Source organism: Chelonoidis abingdonii, chromosome 1 (assembly GCF_003597395.2).
Source record: "Chelonoidis abingdonii isolate Lonesome George chromosome 1, CheloAbing_2.0, whole genome shotgun sequence".
Classification (NCBI taxonomy): Eukaryota; Metazoa; Chordata; order Testudines; family Testudinidae; genus Chelonoidis; species Chelonoidis abingdonii.
This window is the reverse complement of record NC_133769.1, coordinates 109495714-109520379: the sequence shown is the minus strand read 5'-3', so window position 1 is coordinate 109520379 and position 24666 is coordinate 109495714. Positions and strand designations below refer to the sequence as shown.

Genomic DNA, 24666 nt, shown 5'->3' with positions numbered 1-24666 from the left:
GAAAGTCCCGCCACTGACTGAGCCGGTCCATTGGCAGGGGGCACATATTCGTAGTATATCCTGAAGAGTCTGCGGGAAACTATTATTGTGTTTCGTTTGATAATAAGCCTGGCCAGGTACCTTCGTACCTTATCAGAGTCTGTGGTTATTGGGGGTTCTCTCGGGGTCTGTGGTGTCCATGTCCGCTATCTGTGCAGAACCAGAATAGCACACAGAGGGAACGCATGCATGCAGCCAACTGTTATCAATATTGAACCGATCAGAGCACCATATTGGTAATGTCTGACAACACTGGTGACCTCGACCTCTGATCTGGTGAGTAAGCGAGTTGTCCGCTGTAGGAATCACCATCTAATATGACAAAACCACGAACAAGGGAACCCCCTTATCCTCTCCCTTCATATCCACACAGAGTTTGATAATTCGTGGACCCGCTGGGTTGCTAGCAAAAGAGGTCCATATGAAGTTAAAAATATAGCGAGGAAGAAATATGGAATGATATTTGTAAGGCTAGGGAAGAAACTGTAGCCTTGAAATGTAAAATATTGCAAACTATAACCACTGCTGTTAAATGGTTTAAGACGACATGCCACAAAAACGGTGGCGCAAGTAACAGAAACAAAGGAAGTGTTAAAAGAATCAGAAGATGCTACAAAGCCCTGGTCTGTTCTCACTCTCCTTGTAGGGTGGGAAGCAGTCCACAGACAGCAAGCAGGGTCCGAGCCTCTTTTTATAGTTTGAGCACATTGTAGGAGATACAGGAATCCAATAATAAAGGTAAAAATACTGACTTATGCATGGAGACTGGAATCAGCATATCTGCCAAAGCCATCTGTCCCATCTGCACTTCCTTCTAACACCAGAGCGTTACTGTGTGTGACAGTAAGTGCAAGGGAGCTTTGCGAACAGGGGCTGCTAACAGGGAGTTTCGCAAGGGAATTCTCCAGGTGAAGGAGGAGCGAATACAGCGTCTGTGGGGTAAGTGACTGTCTGTAGTGTGTGTGTGTTTGTGTTTGGGGGTTACTTGTTGTGTGCTGAGCTTGTGTTTGTCAGTCTTGTTTGTTTGTTTGTTTGTTTGAAGGATTGTGTGCTGTGGCTGGGAGTTGGAGGCTGTGAGCTTCAAAGGAAGGTTTGAAAGCTAGAAGCCTCTGGTAATTGGCTGAGCCTTAATCAGGGGACGGGGCATTCGCACAGGCCAGGACTTTATAAAACTGCGCACAAGCGATCAGGGAGCTTTGTGACCAGGGGCTGCTAACAGGAGTTTTGCAAGGGAGTTTGGCAGGGGAGTGGGAAGGGAGCGGGGTCCCTTGTCGGTTCTACCTGTTCCCTTTTAGTCCCCTTAAAACCTATAAACCAAACTACATTCAAAACTTCTTGCCTTAAACAACCCTTCCATTAACTAGGAGACAATGCAGGCAGAAGTCCAGCTGCAGAGTGGGGCCTATCCCGTTTATTGCACTGAGTGTAGCCAGGGGTGGCTCCAGGCACCAGCGCTCCATGCGCATGTCTGGGGCGGCAAGCTGCAGGGGGTGCTCTGCTGGTCGCCGCTAAGGCGGCAGGCAGGGTGCCTTCAGCAGCTTGCCTGAGGAGGCTCCACTGGTCCTGCGGCTTCGGCAGACCCTTCATGATTGGGACGGCAAAATGTCTAGAGCCGCCCCTGAGTGTAGCATGTATGATTACCTGCCCTGTGGGGGGGTGGCGTATGTATGCAGTCGGTGCAAGGATCTCCTGGCCCTCAGAGACCATGTACGGACTTTGGAGGCCAGAGTGGCAGAACTGGAGGAGCTAAGGGAGGCAGAGAGGTATGTTGACGAGGCTTTCCGGGAGACTGTAGAATTGTCCCACCTCCGCTCAGACAGCCCCTGCGCTGTGAGGAGGATGAAAGGCCCAGGGAACAAAGCAGTCAATGGGAGCAGAGGGAAACCTTCCCATATTGGGACCCTCCTTTTAGATGGTGCTGGGGTTGCCTCTCACACTGAAGTTACCCTCTCGGGGGAGGCAACTCAGTTGCTAGGAAAGGCAGGTGTTAGTAATGGGAGATTTGATCATTAGAAACATAGATAGCTGGGTTTGTGATGACTGGGAGAACATATGGTGACTTCCTGCCTGGTGCGAAGGTTGCGGATCTCTCGAGGCATCTAGACAGACTTATGTGTAATGCTGGGGAGAAGCTGGTGGTCGTGGTATATGTAGGTATTAATGACAAAGAGAAAGGTAGGAGAGATGTCTGGAAGGCAAATTTAGGCTGCCAGGGAAGAGACTGAAATTCAGGACCTCTATGGTGGCCATTCTCAGAAATGCTCCAATTCCACCCGCAGGGCCAGCTGGGCAGGCAGAGCTCCAGAGTCTCAATGCGTGGATGAGACGATGGTGTAGAGAGAAAGGGTTTACGTTCATTAGGTACTGGGGAAACTTTTGGGATGGGGGAGCCTATACAGGAGAGATGGGCTCCACCTAAACCAAAGTGGAACCAGACTGCTGTCACTAACCATTAAAAAGGTTGCTAGAGCAGTTTTAAACTAGGAGTGGGGGAAAGCCGACTGCTGCAGAGGAGCATGTGGATGGACACAGACTTCTCTTAGGGAGGGTCTAATGATGAGAGATCTCCAGGTTATAGTCAGGAGCAGAGGATGGAAGAGGATAATGTAAGGGCCAGATCAGATGATAAACAGTCACTATAAAAGAATCTGACACATCAGAAAGGGCAGAAAAATAAACAGGGACAAGTTTTTTTAAGTGCTTGTACACAAATGTAGAAGTTTAAATGATAAGATGGGTGAACTAGAGTGCCTTGTGATAAAGGAGGATATTGATATAATAGACACATCACAGAAACCTGGTGGACTGAGAGCAATCAATGGGACACAATCATTCTGGGGTACAAAATATATCGGAAGGACAGAACAGGTCGTGCAGGTGGGGAGTGGCACTATATGTGGAAGAAAATGTAGATTCAAATGAAGTAAATCTTAAGCGAATCCACATGTTCCATAGAATCTCTATGGATAGAAATTTCATGCTTTAATAAAATATAACATTAGGGATCTATTATCGACCACCTGACCAGGACAGTATTAGTGATGATGAAATGCTAAGGAAATTAGAGAGGCTATCAAGCTTAGTACCCAATAATAGTGGGGAATTTCAATTATCCCCATATTGACTGGGAACATTTCACGTCAAGATGAAATGCAGAGACAAATTTCTTGATACTTAAATGAATGCTTCATGGAGCAGCTGGTACAGGAACCCACAAGGAGAGAGCAACTCTAGATTTAATCCTGAGTGGAGCTCAGGAGCTGGTCCAAGAGGTAACTATAGCAGGACTGCTTGGAAATAGTGACCATAAACAATAGCATTCAACATCCCTATGGCGGAAGAAATCTCAACAGCCCAGCACTGTGGCATTTAATTTCAAAAGGGGAACTATGCAAAAATGAGGAGGTAGTTAAGCAAAAGTTAAAAAGTACAATGACTAAAGTGAAATCCTGCATGCTGCATGGGCGCTTTTTAAGACACCATAATAGAGGCCCAACTTCAATGTATACCCCAAATTAAGAAACACAATAAAAGAACTCAAAAAGAGCCACCGTGGCTTATCCACCACGTAAAAGACTCAGGGAGAGATAAAAAGCTTCCTTTAAAAAGTGGAAGTCAAATCCTAGTAAGGCAAATAGAAAGGAGAATAAACACTGCAAATTAAGTGCAAGAGTACAATAAGAAAAGCCAAAGAGGAGTCTGAAGACTGCTAGCCAAAACTCCAAAGATAATAACAAAATGTTTTTTAAGTACATCAGAAGCAGGAAGCCTGCTAAACCAGTGGGGCCCCTTGATGATCAAAGATACAAAAGGAGCTCTTAAAAATGATAAAGTCATTGCAGAGAAACTAAATGGATTCTTTGCTTCAGTCTTTACGGATGAGGATATTAGGGAGATTCAAACCTGAGCTGGCTTTTGTAGGTGACAAATCTGAGGAACTGACATAGATTAAAGTGTCACTAGAGGAAGTTTTGGAATTAATTGATAAACTCAACATTAACAGTTGCCGGGACCAGATGGCATTCACCCAAGAGTTCTGAAAGAACTCAAATGTGAAGTTGCGGAACTATTAACTAAGATTTGTAACCTGTTCTTTAAACTGGCTTCAGTACCCCTGACTGGAAGTTAGCTAATGTAACGCCAATATTTAAAAAGGGGCTCTAGAGGTGATCCAGCAATTAAAGACTGGTAAGTCTAACGTCAGTACTGGGCAAATTAGTTGAAACAATAGTTAAGAATAAAAATTGTCAGAACATAGAAAAACATAAACTATTGAGCAATAGTCAACATGGTTTCTGTAAAGGGAAATCATGTTTTACTAATCTATTAGAATTCTTTGACGGGGTCAACAAACATGTGGACAAGGGGGATCTGGTGGACATAGTGTACTTAAATTTCCGGAAAGCCTTTGACACCCAAGGCTCTTACATAAATTAAGCAGTCATGGGATAAAACGGAAGGTCTTCATGGACTGAGAACTGGTTAAAAGACAGGGAACAAAGGATAGGAATTAATGGTAAATTCTCAGAATGGAGAGGGGTAACTAGTGGTGTCCCCAAGGTCTGTCCTAGACCAATCCTATTCAATTTATTCATAAATGATCTGGAGAAAGGGGTAAACAGTGAGGTGGCAAAGTTTGCAGATGATACTAAATTGTTCAAAATAGTTAAGACCAAAGCAGACTGTGAAGACCTTCAAAAATCTCACAAAACTGTGTGATTGGGCAACAAAATGGCAAATGAAATTTAATGTGGATAAATGTAACTAATGCACATTGGAAAAAATACCCCACTATACATACAATATGATGGGACTAATTTAGCTACAACGAGTCAGGAAAAAGATCTTAGAGTCATCGTGGACAGTTCTTGAAGATGTCCACACTGTGCAGAGGTGGTCAAAAAAGCAAACAGAATGTTAGGAATCATTAAAAAGAGGACAGAGAATAAGACTGAGAATATATTATTGCCCTTATATAAATCCATGGTACACCCACATCTCGAATACTGTGTACAGATGTGGTCTCTCTCACCTCAAAAGATATACAGGCACCAGAAAAGGTTCAGAAAAGGGCAACTAAAATGATTACGGGTTTGGAGAAGGTCCCATATGAGGAAAGATTAAAGAGGCTAGGACTCTTCAGCTTGGAAAAGAGGAGACTAAGGGGGGATATGATAGAAGTATATAAAATCATGAGTGATGTGGAGAAAGTGGATAAGGAAAAGTTATTACTTATTCCCATAATACAAGAACTAGGTTCCACAATGAAATTAATAGGCCAGTAGGTTATAAAGAAATAAAAGGAAGTTCTTCTTCACGCAGTGCATAGTCAGCTTGTGGAACTCCTTACCTGAGGAGGTTGTGAAGGCTAGGAGTATAACAGCGTTTAAAACAGAACTGGATAAATTCATGGGGTTAAGTCCATAAATGGCTATTAGCCAGGATGAGTAAGGAATGGTCTAGCCCTCTGTTTGTCAGAGGGTGGAAATGGATGGCAGGAAAGAGATCACTTGATCATTGCCTGTTAGATTCACTCCCTCTGGGGCACCTGGCATTGGCCACTGCCAGTAGACAGATACTGGGCTAGATGGACCTTTGGTCTGACCCGGTATGGCCGTTCTAATGTTCTTATGTTCTTATGAAATGTTATTGGCTTCAATTTTCTAAGGAGTACTACTTTAAATATAAAGGATAGCCTAGCACCTCAGAAAGGGAAATACTTGAGAAAAGGCGACAGCATGCAGAGGTGATTGTTAGATTGTGTGTAACACAATGACAGTGTTTTTCTGAAACATCTTTCCCAGGCTGCAGGTCTTAATTCTGCTGAGAAGGGGTTAAGTGGGTTCTTCTGACTCAGAAGCAGGTGACTAACTACCCCACCTTTGTATAAGGGTGGTGGGAGGGGCTCCCTGCCTGTAGAGGATTATGGCAGGATAGTGCTTAGGTAAGAACCCTATGAACACCCAAGTCTGGAGAAAATAGCTTGTTCTCGGCTTTGTTAGTAAAGCCAATCCAGGGAGAAGGGGAGTGAGTGTGTTTAGACAGCATGTGGATTTTGTTTTAAATATAGTTTGGGAAGAATGCCTGCTTGCAGTGAGTAACATAATGATGTGTCTGTTAAGAAACTGTATTTTCCTTAATTGCTTACCTCTCTCTCCTCTATCTGAAATCTACTGTCAGTAAGAAATGTACTGTAAGATTGCTTTTGATGTGCACAATATATGATAGCACAAAAACCTATTATATTTAAGGGAGAACTTGGCTTTCTGATTTAAGAAGACCCTTTTATTTGGCTGCTTGTAGGCTCTACTACAAGGTGAGGGATGTCTATCCATTGAAGTGCCCCCAAAATGAGAGGTTTTTTTATGAGCTTAAAAAAAAATTAAAACTGTCAATTTTGGCATGATCTTATAGTAAATTAAAGATCTGAGAAACTTTAGTGACAGGCACAACTTTGGAAAGTGCAAATAATAGGCATGCACAAGCGCCACCCTGGAAGGCTTTGAAAAAGAAACTGGTGCTAATATAAGCCTAGCAAATCCGCTGCAGTGGGGTTTGAATGAGAACAAACAAGGTTCATCTTTATAGGAATGGACCTTGCATATATTACTATAGATTAAGGGGGAATAACAGTGCAGGGGAAAGAATCTGAATAAAGGATTTTGTCAAGGCAATCAAAAGATGAGAACTCTGATCATTCCACAGGCCTTTTAGTTCCTGGAATTACTCAGACTGGACCTTTGTGCTCTAATCTTTGTACTCAGATAAACTTAGACCAGGGGCTTTCTTTTAAGATGTTTTTTAAATTGAGTGATTGGGTTTCTTCTTGTTAATCAGATACTTGGGTCTTGAAAGTTGCTCTTTTCAGATCTGGAAGCAGGTTTGGTGGGATTTTCAAAGCCTACTAAGAGATATGGAAGCCCAAATCCTCCTGGAATTGGGTATGCAGACTTGTTAGGCAGCTTTGAAAAATCTCAGGCACAGCCTCTTGTAAACTTGCATTCTAAGCAGATGGGCACTTCTTGAACGTGTTATAAGGAACTAGTTATAAGGAAAAGTTGTACACGGGATAGCAAAGCACTAAAGTACAGAGAAGATATTGTTTGGAGTCGAAAATTGAGATGGTCAAGTTTAAAAACAAAACAAAACCTCACATTCTCCAAATAGTAGGATTATTAATATTTGGCTGATGGATAGCCATGTTGCTCATCATTGGCCTTCTGCTACTAGCCTTCAGATATGGGCCCAAACAAAATCCCTGGAGCCAAACATGCCTGAACTTTATGGAAGTCTGATTCAAATCCAAACTGCAGAGCTGGTCTTTATGGAAGGGATTAAGCCTAACCCTGCCTCTCTGTACCATCCCTACCCCCACCAAAATGGCTTTCTCCCAAAATACATTTTGGACTTATAAATGCATAGACAACACTTCCTTTGTTCTGTGGAATCCTGTACTCTTAACTGGCTTAGCGGGCACTTTGAGAGAGAGAGAGGACAAATCACTGGATCTGAATCCTCAAGCCAGTATTGTGGGATGTACTTTGACTTAAGCCAGTTTTTCCTTAGGAGGACTCCTGAGGATAAGTATACTCATTATATTGCATGGATATACTGACCGGTATACTCATCCAGAGCACCCCAGAAAAGGTCTGCAACCTGATTCCTGCAGAGATCCATCACAGTCTAAATAGAGCCTTTTTTTTTTAATCACTGTACAGATTCTGCTATTGTTGTTGAAAGAGCACTTGACAAGCATACAATGAGCCTTGCTCCTACCTCAAAAATGGCCAGTGTTCTAATGCTTAGAGAAGATAAGATACCATCTGAACAGTTCTGTTAAGGCTTGTGTTAAGTTGGGATTTCTCTCTCAATATTAGAATTCAGGAAGTTACCTGAAGCCAATCTGCTCTTTTACTCCACTTTGACATCTCTCTGCACCATCTGTCATGCATTTGCAATCTATTGTCAGAATGGAATACATCTGGTACTGGTTGGATGGATCTGGGCAGTGGATTGAATATGGGAAACAGGTGAGCTTGTGTTCGACTGACACCCAGCACTCTGAGCCAGCCAGCTCTGAGCCATTCTAGATGTCACACAGATGTTCTCTCACTGCTCTCTGTGTGCACAGGTGTATTACTGTATTATCAGGTGTGCCTCTGTGTTTTAGTTGTTCCTCAATATTTCATTAATACTGCATAGAAGCTTCTGAGAAATAGCTCTAAAAATTTGTCTAGGGCTGGTCATATAATTTTGGTTAAAAACTGTTTTTCAGCTAAACAAATTGTGCCATGAAAGGTATTGGGTTTCCAAGGAAAATGTTGGACAGCCGAAAGCACGAAAACCAAAATACTGCACTTCGATTCAAAATGGCACCTTGGGAGTTATCATTTGAGTGTTCCCATTCTCACTGTGGGCTGTGCTTTCTGGATCTACTACATCTCCTATGATGCGCTCCTTCCTCCTCGCCAAAAGAGGAGAGAACAGGGCATCACCAGTGATGTAGTCTGACCAGACAGCCTAATCCATAGAACAAAATGGAAGTATAAGGCACCCAAACTACAACTCCCAGGAGGCACAGCAACGCCCCTTTGAATCAAAATATTTTGGGTTTTGATATCTTGCTGAAAAGTCAAAAACTTCTGCAGAAAATTAAGGAAAACAAACCAACCATTTTTGTGAAAGGTTTCTTCCCTCTGGAAAATTATCTTTTGATCTGCTCTAGTATTTTCTGTTACACAGCCCCATTTCCAGTTATTGCGTTCAGAAAAGATCCTGCCTTCTCATATCCTTTCACCTTTGCTTTGCACTGTAGCTCTATGGAAATCCTAGTAGCCCAACTGCCCTTTTTTCTGTAGAGTGCTTTCAATCTCCTCTGAACATGGTGGATCTATAGCTGTGCTATATCCACTAATCTGTCACAGTGGATTTATAGTTGATCCTATTGGAACTCTGTGCAGGACCAAAGCAAGGGAGAGTTTAATGCTGTTTCTTGGAATAGTGTTGGCATTTGTAAGCACCGTTTCAATCAAAATCTGTAACAGATCTTCAGCTAATGCCTCTTCAAGTGAGTCCTAGTTGGCTCCTCTTGAGTAAATCCTTTCTGTCTCTTGTGCACTAACTCAACCTTAAACCAGACTAATAGTCATTGGAAGAAGAGTATTTAGCTCTTCTCAATGGTAGGAGGAAGCATACCAAACTGACTTAATTTAACACTATCATTGACTTAATAAAAATGAATAGATTACAGACTAACCTCTGCTCTGTTGCATGCATACAATGCCATTGAAACCAAAGGTCCATTTGTAATGGGTGTAATTCTCCCATGCTCTCATTCTATAGCATGCAAATTATTGTGCTGCCACGGTGACTTCTGCAGATCTGGAGGCAGCATTTCTAGCGGACCAAAAAGGCACTGTATTGTTTCAAGCTGGTTCTTGGCAGTATGAGATAAACTTTCAAGGTAAGACACCTGCTTGTTTAAAGTTTAACACATTACAAAATGATTGACTTAGACATAGCTTCCTTCGTACAAAGTCTCTTCAGATGCTCTCTGCTGATAAATACACTAGTGAGTGAACTCTCTGTGAACTCTGGGACAGCCACTCTCATGCAAGAACAAAGGGGAAAGTAAAAGAGGAGAACTGAACCTTAAAACATGGTGAAGATGCAAAGACCAGTGGATATTCTTGCAGACTGATTATGGTGAGGGAAGGCATAAAGGATGCAGCCAGGGTAGGAGTCAGTTGCTTGGACTAAGGTGAAAATGAATAGTAGATCCAGAGATCTTTTTGTTTGTGACATAGATATAATATTGTGAAATAAATTAAAAGTTCAACTGGCTTTCCAGTGTCTCAAAAGTACTTGGTATCTGACACATGACTAAAAAAGGGTGTGTGGCTCCCAAAAAATGCATGTGCACCAGGGTCAGCTCTAGCAATTTTGCCGCCCCCTCGGCATGCTGCCCCAAGCACACGCTTGGCGCGCTGTGGCCTGAAGCCGGCCCTGATATGCGCATAGAATACCACAAGTGGCATAGTCTATGTTTCACTACAAAGGTGGTAGCGATGTTATAATGCTTTATCTGTGAGATCAGTACAGGATAAAAAAACAGCAAACAAGGGGGAAGCTTTTGTTTAAACCTTAAGGAACAATCCCGTATGGCTGGCCAGGAAAAATGCACTAGTTAGATGACCTAATGCGTCTTCCTCTTTTAGTCCGTATAATTCCATAAACAGAAACCTAGATGGTAAGAGGAACTGCAGGAAAACTGATGATGGTGATATAGCACTACATCTAGTCAGATTTCCCCCGTAAAGTCCTAATGACAGTGAGATAGAAGAACTGGAAACTGGTCAGAATAACAAAAAGAGCTTCAAGTAGGAGTAGAACAGGTGAAAGAGTGACCCCAACCTGTGAAGCACTGAAGGCCAGAGTAGGAGCAATACATAGCTGTACTATTTCTTTATTTAAATAAACAGAGTTACCGGGTAGTGAAGGTTCTTTAACTCCTGTCATGTTAAGTGTTTTTTTCTTTCAAGATATGGTCCAGATAAACTTGCACTATCAAACTCGGAGAAAAGTCTGTAGGTGGCCAAAGTTTGTGTTCTTCGGCGGGGGAGACAAGAGTGAGAGAAGGTACTGGCGAGTGTGTTCACTACTTACTTTTTCATTTTATTGCCAAACACTGCCCTACACAGAGTGTCAGTTCATAGGGAAGCCTCTGGCATTCGCTAGTTTGCGCTAATGCTAGGCTGTGTTGTGGATGTGATGGTGAGCGTAGGTTCCCCAGCACCTCCAGGATGTAGGCTTTGATGGTACTCTGTGGCAACTGATGGCTTGCAGATAGCTGGAGCAGTTGTGTACTCTTTGCTACTATTGGTAACCCTATCTCTCTGTTGCTTGAGCAAGCATCTATTTGTTCTTTAATGTATGGGACCACAGGAATAAAATTATTTCCTTCATACAAAAAATAGGAGCTGGGGAATGCCACTCTGGAGAGCTAGGATGGAGCCGGAGAATGTTTTCCCTGGAGGCCCAGGGATGCTGTGATGTGCAGACAGTGAATCATACACTCGGATTTAAGGAACTTCAGTTAATTTGAGGAAGTTCCAGCATATGGCTCAATAAAATTAGCAATAGAGAATTTAAAGCATGATTTGGTTCAACAAATTTCGGACCCAGCTGGGAAAACAAGTGTTACAGTGCCTCTTTTCTCTTTACACAAAACAACTAGCTTTTGGAACTCACTGCCGCAGGATATCTTTGTAGCCAAGAGTTCAGCAGGATTTTAAAAAAGGATTTATATGGATAAGAATAGCCACAGTCATAATATCTAACATAAAATAATTGTATTTTGGAAGGACTATTTAACACCCTGAATCAGGAGAGTTTCACAACTATTTGATGGAGGTTAGAATAAACTTTCCTTATAGACTCATTATGCTGTAACTGTTCACTTCAGTTTCTTGTGCCTCCTTCTGAAAGGTCTGGTACAGGCTAGTGGGCTAGACAGACCACTAATCTGATCTGGCACGCCACTTTGTGTGTGCATAGCCCAGGTGAAGAGAAAGGGGTAACATCCTAATTTCCCAGGGGTTCAAGCAGCTATTGGAACTTGCTCTGGAAGCATTATGTGAAGTGTCCTTAAGATTAAGTTTCAACAGCTTTCTTACTCATTCTACCTCCTCTTAATTGTGCTGCCTGACTCTTACAGTACCCTTTATTCTCTCTGGCAATAAGTTACCTCTTGTCCCTATTATAACTGGTCACTGTAATATGCATGAATTGGCAACTAGTGTTACCAAGATAAAATAGTTAATGTGGCTTGTGTCTTCAAGACAGCGTTTAGAGCTGATTGAAGCTCCAGGGCAGGATAATCCGTGTGGAAGTGCCGTATGCTCACTGCTGTTCATTTCTTTTGTTTGCAAACAGCCAATTGGAAACTACTTATCCATTTCATCTGTTTCCTCCAAACTGGGACCAATCAGCACTGCCTGAAATAGGTTACAAGGTACTCTTTGACCCGTTAGCTCTACTCAGGAAGAGATCTTTCCTATACTAGTTCTTGTGGAAGGTAGACTACTTAAAATTCAACCCTCAAACTCAAGAGATGAGGTTCATGTGGTGTTTCCAGTGACATGTGCAAGCAGGAAATATACAGTTGGCATGTTTGACATAGACATGTCACTGGGAAGCGAATTAAGACCACCAACTCATTCCACAAGAGCGCATGACTGAACAGTCATCAGATCATAATGACTTTTTGGTCACTACTGACTTGATCTGGACTCCAACTAATGACTTAGAGCGTGACGCTCCATAGCTCAGTGCAGATTTTTTTTTAATACTCATCAGTATTTTTCTTTAAAAAATGAACACACTGAACAATTCATAGTGAGAGGAAATCTGAAGATTATCAAGTCATGTAAAAAAATTTTGTGGAGACACTTACATTGCTTTCCTCATTAAAATGTCTGCCACTACGGTTACAAAGCTATTTTAAAATAATTTGCTACAGTACAGTTAGTATTACTTTTCAAGTGTGAAAAGACCTCTAATAAGTAAGGGTGGGCTCTGGGAAAGTTTGGAGTATAGTACAGCTTGCTTGCTTTTTTGAAATTTGACCAATTTAAAATACACACTTGCACACGTGGGTGAAACATACTAAAAAATGACTAGAACTAAATGAAAAACTCGAAGAAAATTCATTTTGAGTCGACTCAAACATTTTGATTCAAAACTCGAGAAAAAAATGGTCTCAATTTGAAGAAATAAAAAAAATTGATTTCTTTGGTTCAAATCAAACTTCCCCCCCCCCCCAAGTTTGGGGGCCAAATTGGGGGAAAAAAAAACAAAAAAACTATTCACACAGCTTGAATTGTGAGTGTAGTTGCAGGGTAGTTCCATCTCTAATGCAGTGTGGTTGGGTGCTTCCTTTTGTCAAAGGCCTGGGGAGAGCTCATTGAAAACACATTAACATCTTGATTTCTGTTATGCTTATCGTTTTTAGTTGGTGGAGCTGAGTGATACTACCAGTGAATACAAGGAGGTCAAGGACCTATTTGAGAAGACAATGAAAAATTATAGAATCTGCAGATTACAGAGGATTCAGAACCCATCACTTTGGCAAGTTTTCCAGTGGTTTGTATCCATTTTATTTAATTAAAAAACTTCAGTCTTCTAGACTGAGCTCAATAAGTTTATGGAGGGGCTGGTATGATGGTAGTGCCAATGATGGCATGTGGCCCATTGGTGACTGCCAGTAGCAAAAATCCTCAGCTGCTGGAGAGAGGACACTAGATGGGGAGGGTTCTGAGTTACTACAGATAATTCTCTCCCAGGTATCTGCCTAGTGGGTCTTGCCCACATGCTCAGGGTTTAACTGATTGCCATATTTTGGGTCGGGAAGGAAGTTTCTCCCAGGTCAGATTGGTAGAGACCTTGGGGGGTTTTAACCTTCCTCTGCAGCATGGGACATGGGTCACTTGCAGGTTTTAAACTAGTGTAAATGGGGATTCTTTGTAACTGGAAGTCTTTAAACCAGGATTTGATGACTCCAGTAACTCAGCCAGAGGTTAGGCGTCTATTTCAGGAGTGGGTGAGATTTTGTGGCCTGCGATGTGCAGAAGGTCAAACTAGATAATCATGGTGGTCCCTTTTGACCTTAAAGTCTATGAATCTAACTGGGTGCAGCAGAGTAATCCTGATAATTCTAGAATTTGTTCTCTTTCTCATTATGTGCGGATGAGTCTCACTAACTCTAACCAAGAAGAAACTATCCTCCCTAAATACCATAACTGAAGTAGCTCATGACTGTTTTTTCCAGGGGTGCTGGAACAATTTGTATCGTGGGGGTGCTGAGGGCCACTGAACTAAACTGTAAACCCTGGATATGATGGAAACCATGTCAAGCCAGGGGGTGAAGTAGCACCTCTAGTTCCAGCATGTATGCTGATTTCTCTTGAATGTGCAGTTCTGGGTCCCTTTTATTAAGGCTATGGGTTGGTGAGGTTTTCTACTGAAACTTTGCAAACCATTCCTAGCTTGATTTAAAATGTGTCTGTAGATCTTCTTGTCAGAATACAGTTTATGTGGCTTTCCAGGATATAAAAAGGATCATGCTCCTATGAGCCTGTTACTTTATGGTTGAATCTTGTGGCTAGATAGGTTTATACTGACCCAGTGGAACTAGAAGTGGGGTTAATAGAAAACACTATGACTCCCTCCATGTGCCTTTCCCAAAGAAACCTAATTTGATCTTGAAATTTCCTTGTGGTCAGCATCCTAGTGCCCAGAGAGAGAGAGATCACACTAAGGTTTGATTTTAGAGGCCACTAGGGAGTGTAGTATTGATTAGACTCATTTTGTCTCACTTCTTCTCCTTCTTGCTGAAAGCCACAGCATAAATCTGGACAAGTTGTTTCAACTTTAAAAAACAACGACGAAAACACTCTGCACTTAGGTACACTGATGGGATTGCATGGGTATATCTGTGGGCAGAATTTAGACATCAATAAGCTATGTTGGCACGAGAGTGCCTCCCGCTGACATAGCGCTGGCTGGACAGCATGAAACTTGTGTTGCTTGGTGGAGGAGGGAGGTTTTACTTTAAACCTAAAGGCTTTAAACATCAGAACCCTAAGAGAGGAAAAGTAATTTGTGCTAAGTCGAAACACTTTTGCTCAAAGAGATGTTTCCTTGGATTACTCTGGCTGAAACAAAGAGCAGCAGCCATGAAGAGGAGAAAGTGGCACAGCGGCTGGACCAGAAAGACAAGATTGATCTGGCAAAATCTACCAACAGCAAAACTTAATGACAGCAGAGTTGGATGATGGGAAAATCTTTGTGGAAAGCACTAATCTGAAATTGCAGAGCTTTCAAGGAAGATTTGATGCAGTCAAGGTTTGCACTAGTGCTTCAGAGGCTTTTGATCTGCTTATTAACCTGCACATGAATATTAAAGCAAATGTGACAGTTATATTAGGAAACGAAGATTTGGAGAACAGCAGTTGGTAACCTGAAGCTCTTGGGGAAGAGTGATTGAGGGTGTAGAAAGCACAACTGCAAAAGCATGTGTGCAACAGTGTTCCTATTTGGGAGCAAGGCCACACTTTGCCTTTTAGTCTATTGTCCCTATCCCTGTAAGAGGTGAGAGAGAGTGTATGTGTGTGTGTGTGTGTGTGTGTGTGTGTGTGTCTGTGTGTGTGTGAATGAGAGAGAGAGAGAGAGAGAGAGAGAGAGAGATGGAGTGTCTGTAGCTTGCTTGCTTCCCTTTATAACCTGGATTTTTTTTTCTCTTTAATTCTCCCATCTTCCACACCAGAATGAACCCATCTTCCTGAAATATTGCGTGTTATACTATCATTCCAGGGACAAGTTTCTTGGCTCATTGGACCTGAGAACTTAGTGAAGATGGCATTGTACCTGTTTATCAGTACTTGTTAGGATTCCAGAAGTGTCCACCTCAGACGGAAAAAGTTAGAGGAAAGCAGGAAAGTTAGGATTTCAAATAGCTGGATGGAGAATGAGAAGAACTACAAAAAGAGAGGCTATTGTGTTTCTAGCTAGCAAGTCACGTGGAAAAAAACCTGGCAACCCTTGATGTGTCAGATGAAAAGTCTGAAGATGACTAAAGTGAGACAGTTTTACTTTCCTCACTCGTTTGATTGCCACTCAAAGAAGATATAGGGCAGGTCTCGACTACTGCTTAAGTCGATCCCTGAGCAATGTATGTTAGGTGTGGACCTCCCTCCTCCACCGAGCAACACAAGTTTCATGTTGTCCACGCCGACGCTATGTCAGCGGGAGGCACTCTCGTGCCAACATAGCTTATGCTTCTCCCATCGACATAGCGCTTCTCCATCAGACACTCTACAGCAGCAGAGCTGCATCGGTGCAGCTGCGTCAATGTAGTGCTGTAGTGTAGACTTGCCCATAGAGTGGGGTATCAGAACTTCTTCGGGACTGGAACTGTCGTCCTGCATGTGTATGTATGTTGACTAGTGCATTTTTGGAGCTACCATAGTGTAACTAACTAAAAGGAAGGATCTCTACTAGTGTGAAGCTGTGCATGTGTGATACAACTGTTCCTTTAATATGTGCCACTCCAAGCTAAAGGGACTTTTTAGCCAGGAGGGACCACTGGGATCCTCTAGTCTGACATTCTGTAGAACTTCAGGTGATAGCCCGCCCGCCCCGCCCCCTGCAAAAAAAAATCCCATTTGAATTAGAGCATATCTTGCTTTTTTAAAAAATCCAATCTTGATCTAAAAATGACCAGTGATGGAAAATCCACCACAACACTTGCTACAGTGTTCCAAAGGCTAAACACCCTCGTCGTTAAATTTACACCCCATCTCCAGTCTGAATTTGTCTAGCTTTGACTTTCAGCCATTGGATCCTGTAATATCTTTCTCCATTAGACTGAAGAGCTGATTATCAATTCCCCCCTGTAGGTACTCATAGATTATAGTCAAGTCAAGTCACCCACTAAGCTTCTCTTGGGAAACTAAGCAGACTGAGCTCCTTGAACCTATCACTATAAGGGCATGTTTTCTAATCTTTTAATCATTCTTGTGGCTCTTCTCTGAACCTCCTCCAATTAATCCACATCCTTTTTGAATTCTGGACACCAGAAGTGGATACAGTCTTCCAGCAGTGGTCACTCCAACGCCAGATAGAGGCAACATAACTTCTCTACTCTACTGGAGATTCCCTGGTTTATTCAGCCAAAGATTGTATTAACTTTTTTGGCCATGTCATTGAGCTTTGAACTCCTGTTTAGCTGATTGTCCATCATGACTCCCAAATCTTTTTCATAGTCACTGCTTCCCAGGATAGAGTCCCCATTCTGTAAGTATGGCCTACATTCTTTGTTCCTAGATGTATTCATTTACATTTAGCTGAATTAAAATACATATTTGCTTGCATCCAGCTCTCCAAGTTATCCAGATTGCTCTGTATCAGTTCTCTGTATCAGTCCTTTTCATCATTTAGCACTCCCCCAAACTTAATTTGCAAACTTTATCAGAAATAATGTTGTTTTCTTCCAGCTCACTGATAAAAATGTTAACTAGCAAAGGGCTGTGATCAGTTTCCTTGAGAGATCCCACTAGAAATACACCTACTTAATGATTCTGTGTTTTACAATTACATCTTGAGACCTCTCAGTTAGTCAGCTTTTAATCCATGTAGTATCTGCCATGTTAGTTTTGTATCATTCTAGTTTTTTAATCAAAATGTTGTGCAATATGCCTTACAAAAATTTATTACACAACGCTTTACTTTTTATCAATAAACTTGTAATTTCATTCAAAAAAAAATCTATCTAGTTTGACAGGATTTATTTTCCATAAACCTGTGTTGGTTTGCATTAGTTATATTATCCTCCTCTAATTCTTTATTAATTGAGTCCTGTATCCATGAAGCTGAACTGAATGGATACCAGGAGGATTGGCACTAGTAGCAGAGCTGAGAAAGGTTGATCTATGGGCACCATGCTATATGCCATAGCTGAACAGAAGCTGTATTCAGCTGAGTAGGTTCCCTGTTGCCGTTCCTCTAATGTGTGTGAGATGAAGTCTTGGGTTCAGAAAAAGAGTTCTGACCTGAATTTGCTATTCTGGTTTCAAATGCCACTGTAACTAGTTCAGCCAGGGTACTGGTGGTGGTATTCCTTCCCTCCTCCATTAGGAAACTTAAAAAGCTAGAAATCTGGTATTAAGAAGTTGCTCTGACTCCTGTTGTGCCATGGGTCGTTTCATTTGTCAGGAAGTCCTGCAGGCCTTTTTACTTTATTGCCATACTTCTTAGTTCAAAATAGGAGACCGATTTAGAGGACTGGAATGCCTCAGGTGGGCTTAAACCCTTCCTCAGAATACCCTGATATTGGGGATCTTAACTGCACTGTAATGGTATGCTCGTGTGTGAGCGCATGCATGTGCTCACACATGCTGGTTTTAAAGAAACTCTCTTCTTAGCTTATTGCTACATATCTTTAGTATAAGAAAGCTAGGGCAAAGGATGAGGAGACTTACAACAAGAGCTCTTATCACAATTGCTGGTAAGAGCTCTTGTTGTAAGTCTCCTCATCCTTTGCCCTAGCTTTCTTATACTTGGTCTCTCCTATATCCTCTTGAGGTTTGTTCTTCCATGGTTGCGTTTCTTTCTTTGTACTCAGTGTGTTCTCATACTTCTGTTCTTGCTGTAGAAGTTTCTAGACTGAAGTGAAACTGGCAGCCTCCTTGCCTTATTTGTCTTGACCGGTGGCCTCCTTGCTTTCTGGTAGGTAGAGCCATAACATGTAGCATAAAGGATCTATTGGATAACATGGGAAGAGGAAAACCAAGGTAAACCCACTTACCCTTCAGTGTTTCTTTTGTTCCGTTTTCTAAGTTTAAGGTTTAACTGGAATATGGTTGAAGCAGAGAGGAAGATTGAAAACCTTGTTTTGCCCTAGCATACATGTTTTGGGGTTTTTTGCTTTCCGCTGACACATTTCTATCACTAGGCAAAAGGAGCAGATGAGGAAGACAAACAGAGGAAGAGATGTGGATGAGAGGCTCTTATTCCATGGAACAAGTACATCCCATCTGCATGCCATCTGCGGGCAGAACTTTGACTGGAGAATCTGTGGGACCCATGGAACATTATACGGAAAAGGTATAGAGGTAGTGTGTGTACATGCACCATGAACACACACACACTCTCTCTCTCTCTCTCTCTCTCTCTTTCTATTCCTGGAGTGTAATGAAATGGACTCAAATTAATACTGGAGAAGTCAACTTCCTACAGACTGAGCCTGATTCTCTGTTGCCTTGCATCTTTAGTGGCTACTTACACCAATGCAGAGTGAGCGCAAAGGCTATTGAACTGGCATTTTACATCTACTTTTTACAGGTGTAAATGATTACTCTGAGTGCAGAGCAACATGGTTTCAAATTTAAAAGATCTGTTCTATCCTTCTGAACTCAATTGTGCTATTTTGCTCAGTTTGAAAACTCTCACTGATTTTAACAGGATTGTGTTCTAATATTAATGGAAGGTAGTCAGGCATATCAAAGGGCATATAGAATGTATGCTTCCTTTCTAGCAACACTTTTGGTCTGTTTGACTAGTTTTTGTGTTGGTATTTAGAAATATTGAAAGGATCCTCTCTTTTAGGTAGGGGTTCAGTGAATAGTTAACCGCAGAAGGGCTTGTCTGGTTCTGTATAATTTCAGAGCAACCTTATCTGTTGGAAACTTCTGATTTGAATCCATCTTTTCTTAAGTTTAACATTATTACTAGTGATGTGCATCACTAGTATTGTGCATCACTTTAAAACTCTAGCTTTGTCTTCATGGTTCATGATGTCTCAAGATTCCATTGTTGGAATATTAACTGCAGAATTTGTAGCCGACTGCTATCTGCTAGCTTGTAAAAAAAATGGATTGAGAACTCTCTTGCAGAAGCCCTTTTTCTTAAATCCAAAGAAACAGAAGTTTGACAAACACTTTTGAGGCAACCATGTGCTTTAGAGTAGTGTTTCTCAATTAATGGTCTGTGGACCGGCACCAATCCCGGAGATCTCCCTGATACAGTTTAGGAATGCAGCAAATCAGTCCTTGGTATCAAAAAAGCTGAGAAACATTGCTTTAGAGGCTGTTGAAAAGGCTGCCTCCTTCTCCTATTGTAGTCAATAGGAACTTGGATATTGACTGGGGCTGGTCAAAATTTTTTGCTTTTTCTCTATGGAAAATTGGGGTTTTGACAAAACGAGAACTTTTTGCACAAAGCGACTTCTTTTCTCTGAGGCTATGTCTATGCTAATGGAGCCCATGTTGACTTTGCCAGTGTAGCTGTGCACCTTTAGTGTAGACACACCACCCACGAACAGTTTTTTTGCTGGTACTGGAACACCACCTCCCTGTACAAGGTTAGCGATGCCAACAGAAACACTCTTCTGTCAGCACAGTTGCATCTACACTGATGATTTTGTCAGCATAGCTATGTTACGAGATGGGGGTTGTTGTTTTTTTCACACCCCTGACCAACACAGATGTGCTAGTACACATTTTTAAGTATAGGCCATGCCAAAGTTTTGCTTTTTGTTTGTTTGTTTGTTTTAATCTGAAAAGCAAAAGGTTTTCCCAGAGGGGAGAGAACTACTTCCTGACCAGCTAAGGTCTGGTCTATACAGATTTAGTGGCATAACTATGTCAGTCAGGGCTGTGACTTCATTTCCAAAATAACAGCCCAGCCTTTAGTGTGGACACAGTTATATAAGATAGTATTATACCTATTTACATGCGTCCATACTAGGAGTTCTACTGATATTTGAGGGGGAAAAAGTCACATCCCTGATTAACACAGTTTACTAGTATCTTAGGCCTGGTCTACACTACGAGTTTAAATCGATTTAAAGAGCGTTAAATCAATTTAACGCTGTACCCGTCCACACTACAACGCCCTTTATATCGATATAAAGGGCTCTTTAAATCGGTTTGTTACTCCACCCCGACGAGAGGGTAGCGCTAAGATTCGATATTACAATTCGGAGTATGTTGAGTGTGGACGGAAGATTCGACGTTATTGGCCTCCGGTGTATTCCCACAGGTGCACCACCTGAACCGCTCTGGGTCAGCAATCTGAACTCGGATGCAGCAGGGCGGTAAACAGGAAAAGCCCCTCGCAAACTTTGAATTACATTTCCTGCTTGCCAGCGTGGAGCTCTGACAGCATGTGGCGATGCAGTCTCAAATCCAAAAAGATCCATTCATGCAGACCTGTACAGGAGACTAACTAGATCTGATCGCTGTAAATGGGAGACAAACTGTTGTATCAGAAGCTCCGTTACAGAACACAAATGCAATAGCGTTTGAAAAATCTCCAGGAACACAGCGTGCGTACAAGCGTAAAGCGGGAAGCCAGAGACTCAAATGACGCTCATGAGGAGAGGGGTACTGAGACTCCAGCTATCCACATACTCACAGCATCTCTGAAAAGTATTGCATCTTGGCCTGAGCTCCAATGTCGTGTGTTCAAACACAGTCGCGGGTTCAGGGAACAGCTTCCATCAGTTCTTTCCCCCCACCACCACATAAAGGAAAAGGGAAAAGAAATCATCCTTGACTACTTTCAATGTCACCTATTGTAACTGAATGCTGCTGTAACGCGAGGCTGCAGCAGTGAAGAGCATATCCGCTCACTCTCCCTCCCCCCTCCCTGGTGGTAGACGGTGCAGTAGGAAACGTTAACCGTCCTCATCAATATCTAACATGGTGACATTGACACCAACATTGCTGGTTTACTCCAGGTAGATAGACAGAAACGGCTAAATAACCAGCTTCATCATCGCAACTGGGGGCTTCAGCCCCCCCTTTCCGTGTAAAGAAAAAGATCCCGTAACTGCCGCTGTCAAGCCCCGGGAGCTGCCTCAAGTGCCTCCCCCCCCTCATTTCTATCTCAACTACAAGTCTCTGTTTCTTATTCCTGCATTCTTATAACTCAGACAAAATGGGGGGGGGGACACTGCACGTGACCCAGGAGAGGTTCGGGAGGAGGAGAAGCAAGCGGTGCGTTGTGCAGGGGCCCCCCGGTGAATAGTGACACGGGAGCTGTGGCTCTGGATACACTGGTTCTGTAATACACTTGCCCTATTCTAGACAGGGACTCCGGTTGTGCAGGGCAACCCCTGTGAATACTGACACAGAGCAGCTGTCTCTGATCACACTGGTTCGTTAATACCCTTGACCATTATTCTAAGGCGGACTGACTCTATTTAGAAACCATAAGGGAAGGGATGACTCTAGTGCCCAAGTAGTCAATCCCAATTTGCTTTTCAAAAATGTTTCAGCCAGGCACTCATGATAGGCAGCGGACAGTACAGAGAGGGAAGATAACCGTCATCTCATTGCCAGTTTTTCTCCGGCAGTAGGACGGTACAGAACGACCGGGTAACCATCTCTGCTATCCATGCAAAGCAAGTGAATGCAGTCTGTTTACGCGCTGGGTACGACCTCTTCTCTCTGCGCATCCAGACACATATGGGTGCCAGAAAAGAAAAAAGCTGAACGGCCCATGGTTCCGTGCTATGCCTGCCAGGGCAATCCATGGAAAAACGCGCGGCGAAAGGATTGCAGCTGATGTTTTCCCGGAGGAAGGAATGTTGACGACATTACCCAGAACCCCCGCGAACAATTTAGATTCACCTGAATCCAAAGGGCGGGAGACGCGGAACGATGGAATAAGCTACGGAAGTGCTACCCACAATGCAACGCTTCAGAAATCGACGTTAGCCTCGGAGCATGGACGCACAACGCCGAATTACTGTGCCTAGTGTGGCCGCATGAAATCGAAATTATAATATCAGTTTTATAAAACCGATTTTAACAAATTCGATATTATCCCGTAGTGTAGACGTGGCCTTATACTGGTACAGTTTGTTCCTCTTCTAGTACAGAAATAAGCTATATTGGAATAAGGTACTGTTGTACTCTAAGTGCAACCATGCTAGGGGCTGGGGCTGGTTTAACTATACTAGTACAGTTAAAGTGGTTCAACTTCTGTGTGTAGACAAGCCCCAATGCTGACTTAACTAGGTGCAGGATGCAGTCCGTGAAGTAAAAAACGCATTAAAAAGCCAAAATAGTTGCACTAGTCAGTTAACTAACTTACTGACTATGGGTGATCGAGGGTGTCTTAAAAAGCATGATTAGATATTGACCTTATTCATAATAAACATAATTTACAAGTATGATTTAGGAGATATCTATAGTTACCTGGAGGTACATACAGTGTTAAGGGCACTTGTTGAGATGCTATAAGCTAGAGCATCAACTGTTATGGCAGTAGTAGATACAATCATAAAATAAAGCCTACAGAAATAATTCTTATCTTGGCTTTTTCTTGTTCTTAGGAAGCTACTTTGCCAGAGATGCTCGTTATTCCCATCAATATTGTCAGACTGGCTCCAGTTCCAAGACCATGATCGTAGCTCGAGTGCTAGTTGGGGACTTTGTTCAAGGAAACAGTAACTACCTTCGCCCTCCACTCAGACCTAACAATTCAAACAGCTTTTATGACAGCTGTGTGGACAGCCCAGGGAATCCCTCCATTTTTGTCATCTTTGAGAAGCACCAGATTTACCCAGAATATATAATAGAATATGCAGAAGGGTACAGCTGTGTGATCTTGTAATGGACAGCAATATCACTTTCCTACACTGAGACAGTCAAATGATTTTACATATTTCTTATTTTAAAAATATATTTATTGGAACTACTGTCTTTGTGTGTCTCTGTGTGTTATGAAACAGTTTTTGAAATGCAACAAAACAGAAGTAGCCAGTCCCATCATGGATTATTGGCAGTTTGGTATATTAACTGTCTATACGTTAAAAATACAGAACCCTAAGGGTTACTCCTGCACTAAAGGGAGAGGAGCTGGGGTCTGGAGAAGTGAGCCTGTTTCCCATAACGCATAGGAATGCTGGAAGAGGTGTAGGGGGCTCAGTTCAGTTAGGCCCCATTTTCACAACCTGCACTTTGGAGAAGTATCATTGTTCCCTGCCCCCTTGAGACTAGCACCTATTAGCACCCAACTACAGCTGGCATCTACTGGCGTACATGTAGCACTGCATGCCACAGTCCAGTATCTCTGCTTTCAGATGAAATCCTTCATCAGCTATTTCCCACAACAGGTTGTTTCTGCTCTCCTTACTCCAGGGGCTAGGCCTGGATTTACCCCTAAGAAAAAACACAAAGTATAGAACTTGCAGCATCCCCTGAGCAAATGTTTAAGGCACATTCTATACTCTGGAACAAGGATCATAATACTGGAGTGGCTTTATATTACACTATGATAGCCAGAAACAACCATTAAAAGTTGGTTAGTTTCTCCTTGGACTGAGGGACTTGCAAAAGACAATGCACCAGGGTTGGAATGGTCATATTTGGGGTGATCGTGTCTGAAGGATAGAAGCAGAATTGTCATTTCCTTGAAATCTTCACTCTTAGTCACCCGAGAAGGTATCATATAGAGAAATGTGTCCACAGACTGCACAATCCTCTCTTGTATAGGGGGAAGTTCAGCTGTCTAGCAAAGAGTTATTGTCAAAGGGTAGCTAAACACACACTACACTTTGCATGAATAACTCTAAAATGATCAAATATAAACTTTCCTTTACAGGATTATATAGACTAAGGTCTCATGGTACTCCTGATCTGATACTGTTCCAATATTCTCTTACTGAAAGATTAATTTTGAGAAGGTAACGGATCTTTTAGACAAAGGAAATGCAGTGGAACCAATTTACCTCGATTTCAGTGAGGCGTTTGATATGGTTCCACATGGGGAATTATTAGTTATATTGATCCCCATCTTTTCCAATTTGAAAATTGAAAGGTGGATAAGGAACTGGTTAAAGGGGAGATTACAACGGATCATACTGAAAGGTGAATTGTCAGGCTGGAGGGAGGTTGCTAGTGGAGTTCCTCAGGGATCGTTTTTGGGACCTATCTTATTTAACCTTTTTATTACTGATCTTGGCACAAAAAGTGGGAATGTGCTAATAAAGTTTGTGGATGACACAAAGCTGGGAGGTATTGCTAATACAGAGAAGGACCGGAATATCATACAGGAAGA

At 42.3% G+C, this 24666-nt stretch overlaps 1 protein-coding gene across 1 annotated transcript; it reads left to right on the top strand.

Annotated features, from left to right (window-relative positions):
• The first annotated feature begins 912 nt into the window (after window positions 1-912).
• On the top strand, window positions 913-23230 carry LOC116826434 (protein mono-ADP-ribosyltransferase PARP12-like). Its single transcript, XM_032783157.2, has 8 exons — window positions 913-978; window positions 7917-8069; window positions 9382-9502; window positions 10581-10677; window positions 11974-12052; window positions 13052-13182; window positions 18551-18702; window positions 22940-23230. Exons 2-8 carry the CDS (start codon window positions 7986-7988, stop codon window positions 23218-23220), a joined length of 945 nt encoding a protein of 314 aa, XP_032639048.1. The 5' UTR covers window positions 913-978; window positions 7917-7985; the 3' UTR covers window positions 23221-23230.
• The last annotated feature ends 1436 nt before the right edge of the window (window positions 23231-24666 follow it).